Source organism: Lygodium microphyllum, chromosome 6 (genome assembly GCF_053477565.2).
Source record: "Lygodium microphyllum isolate KBCC chromosome 6, Lygodium_microphyllum_v1.1.10, whole genome shotgun sequence".
Classification (NCBI taxonomy): Eukaryota; Viridiplantae; Streptophyta; class Polypodiopsida; order Schizaeales; family Lygodiaceae; genus Lygodium; species Lygodium microphyllum.
Genome location: NC_141140.1, coordinates 145,364,982 through 145,377,225, shown reverse-complemented (window position 1 = coordinate 145,377,225; position 12,244 = coordinate 145,364,982). Strand labels below are relative to the sequence as shown.

Here is a 12,244-nt window from a genome sequence, read left to right as displayed (position 1 = left end):
GAAATATGTGTATTTTAGTCTCAGTTTTGTTCAAAAAGGGTGGAAAAAACAAATTCCAGAGTTTGAAGAAGGCATTATATGATCTAAAGCAAGCACCTCAAGCTTGGACCATGTAGTTTAAGGATTATCCAATTGAGAGTATATTATATATCAAACAAGAGAGTAATGTGTTTAATAATTGTGGTTTTAACAACAATGTCCAACAATAATATGTTTCTCACTATAGTTTTAATGGGATGTATATTGCTAATTTTAAGGTTGGGTGAGTTTGAATTTTGATATGTTAAATTTAGGCCTATTGCATCATTATTTAGGTATTTAAATAGAGCAATGTGATGGAGATATTTCTATGTCGGACAAAGTTTATTGAGATATTGCTGTAAAGATTTAGTCTTAAGGTCTCCAAGTCAATTGCTTCTCCTATGCAAATATTAGGGAAAACTTGAGATTAGAAAATGGGAGTTTGACCATAGTATTCCCTCAAAAAATGGGGCACAATAAACTTTTTGTAAATGAACTCCAAACTAATTAGGGATTGCATTTTTAGAATCTACTCTTTAAGAGCTTTTCGTTGATATACGAGTTGTTAGGGTTTGGAAGTGGTGCAAGGAAGTTCCATCAAAGATTTATTTTTGTATAGGCAATCTTTGACAAGTTTGGAGTTCATTTGCGAAAATTTTAATGTGCTTTCGCCTTTTGAGGGAATATTTTAGTCAAACTCCCTTACAAGGCCATTTTTGGACCTCAAATTTCCCCTAATGGAGGTTTGAATTTGAGACTTCATAATATCGAAGATTACTTTGATAATTTTCTTTATAAGCATACTATTGGATGCTTGATTTATATATGCATTTTGAGCCATGATATTTAGTTTATAGTCTCAAAGACTAGTAACTTTATGCATAGCTCAAGCACACCAAGCATTGGTAATAGGGGAGTACATCTTTCGCTATTTGAGTGGTATTGTACATCTTGGATTGTTTTTTTGTAAGGGGGAATCGTTATCACCAGATTTACATGCTTTTTTGAATTCTAACTTGATTTGTTGTTAAGACTCTCATGCATCCACAAGTGCTTTTTGCATCATGCTTAGCAACTCATGCATAACTTGCTTGAGCAAGAAGCAACCCACTTTGGCCACTTCAACTTGTGAAGTTGGGTACAAGGCGATTTTTACAACTACAATTGAGCTTGCTTGGTTTAGCATCTTTTGGTTAATCTAGATGTTGGAGTATGATCTATCATCACTATTTTCATTGCCATTCAGAGCACATTGGTAATTGCATGGAACCTAGTGTCATGTTGCTAGGAAGATTTTTGCGCGTATGCGGCCAATGTTTCTAGCTATGAGAGTTTGAAAAGAGAAGAACCAAGAAGAGAAGAAGAAAATCACAGTTAACCTTTTATTTTCAATACTATTGCATAATAGTGTGCCATTGCGTTGAAATCCTGTCAATAAACCTTGAAATAAACACCCTTTTGGTAAGCTTAGACCTTCAACTGCAACTAAACCTCTTTCATCAGGCTCATGGGTAAACGTCTCCAAGTTCCGAAACCCAGCTCCAAAATAATCAAGAACCTAGGCATATCTGAAAGATAGTTTGTCTCTACTCTCTTCTTTTTTAATCCTCTTCATCACACCTCAATCATGTTGTTTCCCACTTTGAATATGCCGACATCTCCTTTATAATTTCATCATAGCAGTCCTTTGAATGTTTAGAGTTGTTATGTTCATCTCGTTGCAACAAGATATCATCTGCATTTTACCAAAAAGTATGATGAAAGAAGAGCGTGTTTATCTGGTATGTTGATGGCTGGCTTTGGTTTACAGAGTCACCTCTTTTTCACGATGAATGCTATTGCAGCTGCAAGTAGAGATGCTGCCTTTCTTGGATCACATCAATGCCCTTCGTGAGAAGCTACCAGTTTCATAATCGATGCTGAATTTTCACCATCGATGCCTTGAACTATTGACGACATTCTAGCATCAACGGACACTGTACCCAACATTGTGAAGCTCGTATGGCAGCAGAAGCATTCATCCCACTTGCAACATGATAACATCAATGATTTCCTCCCCCCCATGACTTTGATTCTGGCACTTGGCGATTGCAGACCCTCCCAGACCTGTCGACAGTCTGCGCAGATTTCCCCTCCTGAATCAATCGGACAGACAGAGAGAAGAGGACTCGTGATCTAAACGACATGGTGGCGAGCATTGCTTCTCCCCAATTCATCATCACGATGCAGGATCGCGGGACCCGTAGCCGTGTCTTCCTCCTCGCATAGCCCTCCGTATTCAGCACTGAAGCCTCCCCATGCTTTTCTCTTGGACCCTCCGGAATAGAGGTATCCTCATTGGTTGGTTACGACAATTATAATTATCTTCCCACCATCGAGTTGACAATGGGTGGTAATAACACCACTTCCAAGGCAATCATCCTTATTAGCATGGGTATTATACATACATATTCATGCTTATATGTCCATGATCATGAGTTCTTTTGCACAAGCATACACTTGTATGCTCAAAGAGACAACAAGGTCGTGATACCCATTAATTCAAAATGACATAGAAGCCATGATATAGTGAACATGACGTAATAGTTTTCTCACAACAAGAGATAGTATGAACTACTTATCATTCATAAATTTGGTAATTGGTTAATCTTGAAAATTGCAAAAAATGATAACAAATCTTTTTTATCCCTGGATATCCTACGACTTAAACTCACACATGCAAGGACCATGTAAAAAAAGGGTCAAAATTGCACTTTGCACTAAATGCTCACTCTCTCCTATACAACATTTTCAGATGTTGAATTAGAACGAGAGGTATCCACAACCTCTAGTTTAGGATGGTCATTAATGATCTCTTGCTTAGCAATACTACTAAAGTTTTACAAGTGATTTTCCTTCTCATCCTTATTAGCCTTCTTTGGACACCATTCATAATTTTCTACTTCCAAAATAACATATAGCCTTTTCTTTGCATTTTTGAATGCTTGATCTATAGTATGCAAATGAATCTTTTTTGCTGAGATTTTTCTTCTTATAACTAAACAAATCCAACTTGGCAAACGACAAAGAATTGTGATTGCCTTCCATCATCAAACGAAGAGTAGAAATAAAAATATGATAAGAATCAAGAAGTCCATTGAGGACAATCTACACGTGACTTATTTGGCAAAAACTCATTTGTGGGCAACCAATCGTTCCTTAAGATCTTTGATCTCTATCAAAAAACTATCCTGAGAGAATCCTTCATTCATATGTTCACTCTCTAGTTGCTTACACCCATGCCTCTTTAGCTATATTGTATGAGCATTTTGGGATCATGGTGCATTTAAGAGATAGTGCAATCAAGGAATGAGCCTTTGCATATTTACCATCATAAAAAAATTGCTTAGTAGTTGGTGGCATTGCTCAAACATTAGTTGCAATGGAATTGGAACCTTCGACATCTTCGTTACCTGTTTCTACTACAGTTGTAGCTTCCATAACCATAAGATGACGTACATCAAGTTACTACACAATGTTTGTACACAATGTTTGAAAACCCATTCCAATGAATACATGAAGCATCATATAAGCCTACAATGGATAGTTGGTTCCATCCAACTTCACGTCAATAGCCAACATATGAAATGCACTTTTGTTATCATCCATGGCCATTGGCTTCATTTGATGTGAAAGTTGCATGTATAGGGAAAAAGATATGCATAAAACCAACATGCCCTAAGAATAGACAAAATAGACTATAAAATACATTACATGTAATAATGATTACTTGCAAAACTCTGCTCAAAAGGGGAAAATAGCCTATAGAGCACTTCTCATAGTAGTGTAAATAGAGTTCGAAATGCACTCAAATTACAAAATTGGGGATGCATTACAAAATTGGGGATGCCAAGCCCCAAGGGTAGTCTCGCAATTAGTTGACTTGCAATCACTCATTAAATCTTGACTAATCAGAAGAGATAAAGCAAAGGGTCTTGAGGATTTTGTCCAAGAGGTCAAAGCGTGTTGTGATGGCAATGTTGAATTTAGGATTGTAAGAATGCTCATATGCAGCTTGGGAAAGAAGAAGCTTGAGAGCTCACAACATAAAGTATAAAGAAGGAACTTGAGATCTGACAACACAAAGTGTATTGAGAAGTATAAATGTAGAAGATTTGTAGATCTATGTTTATCTTAGAGTGTATGAGCATATGTACAACATCGGGGATAAAAACCCCCCCAACTGATAAAACCCTCCCTAACGAGGGAAAAAGTGCCTCAATGGTCCTAAGTGTATTCATACACATCATTATCAACACACAGTAACTAACCATTTTAGTATAATAGAAAGTATGCACTAGCCCATTGTGCATCTCATAAACCCTATTATCACACAATTGCATACCATAATTATTTGGTTGTTATGCACAACCAACATTCTTCCAATACTACAAATCAAAAAGTTAAAACTTTTTCAAAGATTTATAAGTTTACTAAGATCAAATGATAGTCAAAATCCTTAATAAAATGAACATAGCAATTAATGTGTATTGCAACATGTGGTTGAATTATTGGGTCATAACATTCAAGCAGGTAACAAGTTGTTTGATTGCATATATAATAGTGGCCCAAAAGTGCATATTATCTAGCTCTAAGAGATCATGTACTTAATATACATTTAAAAAAATGTTGAATATTAAAAAATGTGGGGTTGGATTAATCCATTGACTTGAAAGAGTGCTACGTTGATAATTTTCAAGCAAAAAAAAAAAGGGAAAATATGGGGAAACATAAAAATTGAATCACAATCAACAAAATATGCGATTTTAAACTTAGACAAAAAATCTTATGGAAGTATGTAGGATAGAAATAAGGAAAGTACTTAGGATACTATACTATATAGACAAATATTCAATCTTTTTAAAAATGAAATTGAAAAGTTACGATAAAATACTACAAAACCAAATGTTTTAAACTGATCAAAAGTGAAATAGTATCCTCATGTAGAAGTAAGAAAGGATTAAGCCCTAATAGTTAGGTCTAAAACTATTTAACCAACACACTACTACACAAAATAAAGTTTGATTAATAAAGTCTCATAAAAGAATTGAAAAACATGCATAAAAAATACTTTTTGTCTCAATTTTATACTGTATATAATTTTAGTTGGGAAGTCCCAAACCTCCATAGGGCCTCTTGAGCTTTACCCAATGTACCAAATTTGAAATTTGAAAATCCTCATACTCTCTCTAGCTGTATTTTTGGTAGTGGGCCAAATATACTTTTGGTAATGAGCCAAATATCCTTGTTTCTCCATTCAATCCACCAACTATGACGATGTGCCCTTTGTGTCCACTAAGCATGCTACACCCTCTTCTCTCTACCCGCTTGCCCTCACCTGCTCCCCTCTTCACTTGCTGCTGTCTCCAACAGTGAGCTATTTATAACTCAATTGATTTGTAAAATAGCATGTCATGAAGTGGCCTAGTCTTCCAAATGCTAGTTTATACTAAAGATTTGTGTTGCCCCTTAATATTGAGCGAGAAACCATCCTTTACATTAGTATTTATTTTGACCAATTTGGCCATGTCACATGTTTTGAAAAATTCTATTTCACTCAAACATTTATCTATTACATATTCACAACCTTTTTTTGAACTTATTTGTGCTCTGATTTTGGGACTTGCGAAGACCATCTCGCCAACCAACCCTCACCACCATAAAATGCAACCCTACAAAATGTGTAACATTTTTTGCTAGAAGCAGGGCTAAAGCTTATGATTGCTTGGATTGATAGGTTGAGAAACACGACTAGGATGACTCAATTTATGTGTAAATACAACACCCAAGCTAGTTTAAGAAGCAAAGCACAATCAATGAAGCGATTGCAAAGACACTCAAAAGAACAACGATGAAATATGATCTCCCTTAAAAGTAAGCCACAATCAATAAACATTAATACAGGTAGTGAAAGCATTACCAAATCCTAGGTGGATCCAACTTATTCATGCTTCCAGATGCACCTAAATTTAAACATGTGACTCATGTGCCCACTCAACAAACTTTCCATTAAAGTGATGCCTATACTTCTCCAAGGGTATGGACAATTCCATACATTAATATGAGAGAGAGAGAGAGAGAGAGAGAGAGAGAGAGAGAGAGAGAGAGAGAGAGAGAGAGAGAGAGAGGCATACTTAGAGGTCAAGAAGGTGCATGTGGGTGATTTAAATGTAGTGTAAATCTCATATAAGTGAGCAAATAAAATAGAACTCCTATTGATTAAAGTGTGAGTGGGACTTCACTATAGGTTTCCTAAGATAAAATTCTACTATGCTTTTTTCTAGATGAGAATTTTGATAAAAAATTGTGTGCACATGTGCATGTGTTATCTTAGAAAAAACTCCTAGTTTGGCAACCTTACTCCTAAAATATTTACAAGTCAATGTGCCTCCTTTATGATCAACCTCAATGTACATGTGGTCATGAGTACAAAAGAGTCTCCCAAATTCAACATGTACCTCATTTTGCGTTGATTTATCTTTGCAAAAGTGATTTGATTGTCCTATTTTTACAATGCACCAAAAACACTCAAGAAAAGGTAGGTCCAACCATAATAGTATGCTAATGGTTGATATACATGGGTTGACTTAATCTTATCCACAACATACCCAAGTAACTTAGACAAAACATGTCATACCATAATAGTGGTTAATTCTTCATATCCATGGGTTTTTCCAAGCTTTATAGATGATATAATGGTGTCCACAAAATCATTGTGGCTACTTGTGGTATAACATGAATAACATGATTTGAAATATATGAAATTCTCTAGACTTTTACAAGGTTTATTATCACTCTATGGCCTTCTTTGGTACCATTTTTGGGAATAAATCCCATTTAACCTTGTTTCGAGGGTACCAAAAGCTAGCTCATTCCAAAGAGTAGGCAAACCAAGTTCATTACTTCACATTATTGCAACTTTTTAGTGGAGACAATCCCTTCTTCTCGCCAATGATGTGAGAACAAACATACATTGAGCAATAAAGAATGTGCACTTTATCTTTTTACCTTTTTTGGCCCCTAGATTGATGTAATAAGGGATTGACAACAATCAAGGAGGCAAAATCTATATATAGTAAACATTAATATTAAACTTTTTCAAGCAATATAGCCTTAATGTATACATTAGAAGAATGCAAAATTGGCTAGTTGTTTATTTAGTACAATTTATAATGGTTGCCCCCTTGTGTTACTATTTTGACTCCTCTACCCCATTATTTTTAATGCTTGACCTAATATGGAACATGATGTAATTTTACATATGAAAAACCCTCTCTACTAGGCCAACAAACAAGACCTAGTTAATTCCCTAATGAACCCTTAGGGCTAAGATTGAAAAGCCACCCAATGGCCTTACACCTACCACAATATATTATGTTAGTACTACAAAGGTTGAAAGCAACTAAAAATGCAAAATAATGAAATATACAAGGAGCTAAGAGAAATCAAACCTCATTTGATCACCACTATCAATAGAGATGTCTACAATGCCTTTGTCAGTTTCTCATGCACCCTTAAAGCCAAGTTTGGAAGCACAATACATAAAAGCACTTGAAATTAATTCTCCATCGAAAACAAGGGAGCACACCACAATGGATGTAGAGTTTACATCAGGAGGGACCATGTAATATAGAGCATTGTGATATTACATCCCTTTCAATGTGGCATAAAGTTTTCCAAGAAACATAGTGCATTCCTATTGTGATGACATCTTCCTTTATTCCTCAATTGAGTTGTAGCAGGTTTGGACATTTTGGAAGCGTCCCTGGACGTTCACATCTATCAACCCGTTGGATTCTAATGAATATCAAAACACAAAAGGTCATGCTTTCTTGTTGTGAATTCCTATTGTGATGGCATATTCCTTTACTCCTAAATTGAGCTGTAGAGGACTCCGACATTTTGGAGGTGTCCCATAGCATTTGAATGTATGAGCCCACTAGATTCTAATGAATATCAAAATATAGAAGGCCAAGATTTCTTGTTTGGACAGTTTGGGCTAATTTATTAACTGCTAGTGGCAAGCCCCCCTTGAACAATTTGGGCCAACTTGTTAACTGCCAGTGGCAAGCACCCTTAGTGCGGAAAACAAAATACACAAGGTCTCCTAACAAGTGAATGCTCTTCTTGCACCTCAAACTACATAATTAGACATTGCTTCCATTTTGTGGCATTTCTATTCATCCATAAATGTAGCCTGCAAAGTTAGCAACTCCTTCACCAAGCTCCTTGGAAGTACGAGAAGGTTCAGAATCTCAGCACTACAAAGAGAGTCAATCAACATAATTTCTCCAATGCTTGAATATAACTCTCTTTTTATACCAATCAAGGATGTTACAAAGGGAAACCACTTCACAGCCAAAACTGGGTTGTATATTCACATCCCTCAAATAAAATAAACTCTTGTCTCAGTTCTGATGAGGATCAATGATGGAATACAAAGGGCACAAAAATGAGAAACTGCATTGTGCACCCATTGACAAAATGTACAAGGTCAAGTGTATCACTCGTATAAATCATTTACATAGCTATAACCTGCAAGGATAAACCTCAAATACAACAGACCCTGGGCTCTACAGGAAAATATTTTGGTAAACTTGCTCCTGCCGTGGGATACATTACAAAAGATGAAGGGTACAGCTTCAGAGCTAAATAGTGAACGGGTCTGTCACCTACAGAGTAAGTTGAGTTAGCGCGTGCAGCACACCTTCAGTAACAGTGTCATGACATCTGCAATGTTGACCTTTTCCTATCACCCTAAACTGGAGCTGAGTCCAAGGGTGTGCCAGACCTGGCCTGTTATATAAGAAAGGGTTAAATTCAACAAACACAGACCCAGATGAAGTGTGCCTTTCTACCATACAACTTCTTATACCTGCGATATGCGATTGGCATATATAGTGACCAGTCGCAATTGTGTGCTGCTCAGGCTGCCCAAGTAAGGTAAAAATGCTTTTCCAAGGACTATATAAATGTCTACGAGGCAAAACACAACTGTCTGCATGTAAAATAAAGACAATATCCACAGTCAAGTCAAAAACAAGAGTTCACAGAATGAATTATGCTAAAAGAAAGCATGTATTATGAATGTCCATATTCACTCACCTTCCGGACATCAGCACTTTGATTGCCAAATGCATCAAACAGTGCAGGTAAAAATGAAGGAAGCTGTGCCATAAGGTCTTCAGGTGGGAGTCTACCAACAATCTGTAACAATGTAAAACAGAAAATTCCTAGCCTATTAATCGTGATTGAGTGGGAAGTACTTCTCTTTGCAAATCTTTTGACAGTATTTTTGAAGTGAATCATTTTCACACGAGGGGGTGGAAAGGGGTAGGGGCTAGCAGTGATGTAGATCAACTCATAGAATCACACACATTCAAACAGCGGCTTGATACATTAGAAAACAGTGGCAAGTGTTAGCTTTTGTGGACTCCATAACAATCCTACCACAAGTTTGGACAGGCTTTGACTCATATCCGAAACAATAATGCGACCAGCTCTATGACCCATTGTAATCTGTAAACATAAGCTATGTGCAGTAAACCTTGATTACTGCAACCCACAATGCTCTAAATTTATGAGAATATCTGTTTTCTAGGCTGCATTTGTGATTCCCAAATTAAGGGATCAAGTAGACACACAAAAAAACCCAAAAATGCAAAACACATATAGGCACAGCAGGGTTTGGTGTGGGGTCCACTCTCCAGGAAATAGGCACACAAACAAGATAACACTGCACGCCACAGAGAGAGGGGGAACATATATTCATAAATAAAAGACATCTTGATAATGAAAAACAGAATATGCTGAAACACCACCTTTGTAAGGCAGTTTATGCATGTAACTAGTGTCTTCTCATCCTCACTTGTCAGAAGGGGAACGACTACCTGCACATAGGACGTATATTACCACGACTAGTTCCAAGTGAGCATGCATTAAGACCATAATACCATGTACAAATACAGAAATAACCAACCGAAAGGCATCGAAATGGATCATATTGAGTTAACACCATTGATAGGCAGCGATCAGCAGCACTTGACACCTGTCATAAACATAAAAAACCATGAACAAATGCAATATCAACAACAAACAAACCCTGCATACAGATAAGGTCAATAATGTTTCATATACCTTAGCAACAAGATCACGGGTACTATGGATCAGTTTTTCAAGCAGCATTTCCAATGAATCTTCCAACATGTCTTTCTGAAAATGTCACATTCAATGAAATAAAGCAATCAATATATGCACGCTTTAGCATATGCACAATTCATGTAAGTATATCATCTTGTAAAATACTATTAATGATGTACACAACCAACCTGGTTGCTCAACATCTCAAGTATAGTGGACAAAGCCAGTTCCCGAACTGAAGCATCAGGATCATCAAGAACCTCAAGCAAGCCTGTCAAAATTTGATTAAGATACTGCAATTCACATTATTGAACAGCAGAGTTAGACTCGTGAAGGTTTAATCACTGCAATTATTTTTTTACTGCAGACAACTGATAAAACCTAACTCAACTGATATTATACACACACAGAAAAAACCACCAAACATTTAGAGTAACTTGTGGGGGCAAAAAAGAAAAGCATTTGGGCACATGCTTCACAAACAATCAGGCAAAGCAATAAATCCTTTTAATCTGTCTAAAACCTCTGCACACGGAAAACCTGCATCCTCAAAGCAAATCTGATGAACCATTAACTTACTTAATATAGATCATTGCAATCTAGCAAACTGCTATCTTATCACAGAAACAACAACAAACATGCTCAAGCTAAACTCTTGTTCTCAAGACAGAACATCAAAACATAGGCTTCTGTACACTATTTGAAATAACAGAGTTGTTCATGCAGCATTCGAAGTGCTACAAGACATGCCACATCCTGTGATTTAGCCACTTTGGCCCATTCACTGGGTATATGTCAGACAGCTTAGACACATGCAGTAGTTCAAATGCATTTGTCAAGACTCCATAATCTTGAAACTGAGGATGCTTCACATTAAATAGGAAGCCATAAATTTGTTGTCAACTAAAGCACTCAACTCAATTGATATGAATGTTGTCAAAAATCTCAATCATTTTAAACAGATCGTTCGTGCTTGAGATGTGGCATGCAAGATGATATGGTGAAGCACTTAAGCCTTAATCACTTTTATCACATTTCGTCAGAGAACATCAAGCACAACATATGCTCAAGATGGTTGACACTAGATGAAGATTGGAATAAGTCTAAGTCATGCTTTGAGGGAAGCCTACTATGCAAATGAGCGAAAGAACTGAAGTGAGTATCATAACATGCATAATTGGCCCTCTCATCTACAAAACCTGTTATAAACTGTACATCAAAGAGAAAAGGTTAATCATAACACCTTTGATTTCCTACAAGAACTAGACCAGCCCCAGAAATTCAACCATGAGCTTATGATAAAGTAATAATTTGGTTCTAACTAGTTGTCAGCATAGGTATTACTAAAGAATAAAGTGGTCATCTGCAAAAACAAGCAGCATCAGTGAAAGATTGATTATAAGCTCAAGATCGAGTAGCTGATCGCGACGACAAGTAGCATTTCCCAAAGATTGGTTATTTCCATGAGATTGAAGAGAAACACTGAGTTTGGAACTAAGTTTAAAAGCATACTGGATAAATTAAGACCATGAGAGTTTTAATTCCATAGGCAGAATAATGCCTAATTAAGTAATATATGAAAATGTAGAGCTTAGACCCAAAGAGCAACATCACATTTAATAATGAGGTTCACTATCACAGAGAACATTTGCTGGTTTTACAGCATTCACATGCAACTAGATGTCTAGGTGAATCTAATACTTGTTAATGTGTGGACTAATGCAACGATTGTGATTTTGGTGATTCATGAAAAGTAAGTGTCTGAACGAGAAGGCATTGGGCATTACTTTAGACTCTAGCAAACAGAGCCAACAATTATCATGAAAACATGGCAGCATCACATCATTTTAGAGACATTTGACTGCAGTTAGGAGACAAAAATGGCCAATTCAAGAGCTGGATCCAACCTGTGACCAGATAGAGCTCAGATTAGCTTTTGATATCTGAATGAACTCATGTAGAGCTGTACGTTTCTGGTCGACAGATTTCTCGTCATTGCCCATGGACAACTGTACACACAGGAAATGTCATGAAAATAGAAACG

The 12,244-nt window shown here is 36.6% G+C and overlaps 1 protein-coding gene across 1 annotated transcript in view; it reads right to left on the bottom strand.

Annotated features, from left to right (window-relative positions):
* Positions 1–8,346: 8,346 nt before the first annotated feature.
* CLASP (CLIP-associated protein) overlaps positions 8,347–12,244 on the bottom strand; it is a 79,687-nt gene continuing 75,789 nt past the window's right edge. The window contains exons 15-22 of the mRNA XM_087680209.1: positions 12,108–12,209; positions 10,389–10,493; positions 10,198–10,272; positions 10,040–10,108; positions 9,882–9,950; positions 9,166–9,267; positions 8,936–9,058; positions 8,347–8,856 (exon numbers count right to left, since the gene is read on the bottom strand). Of these exons, the coding sequence (XP_087536335.1) occupies positions 8,818–8,856; positions 8,936–9,058; positions 9,166–9,267; positions 9,882–9,950; positions 10,040–10,108; positions 10,198–10,272; positions 10,389–10,493; positions 12,108–12,209 (684 nt within the window). The 3' untranslated portion in view covers positions 8,347–8,817. The remainder of the gene's footprint in view (positions 8,857–8,935; positions 9,059–9,165; positions 9,268–9,881; positions 9,951–10,039; positions 10,109–10,197; positions 10,273–10,388; positions 10,494–12,107; positions 12,210–12,244) is intronic.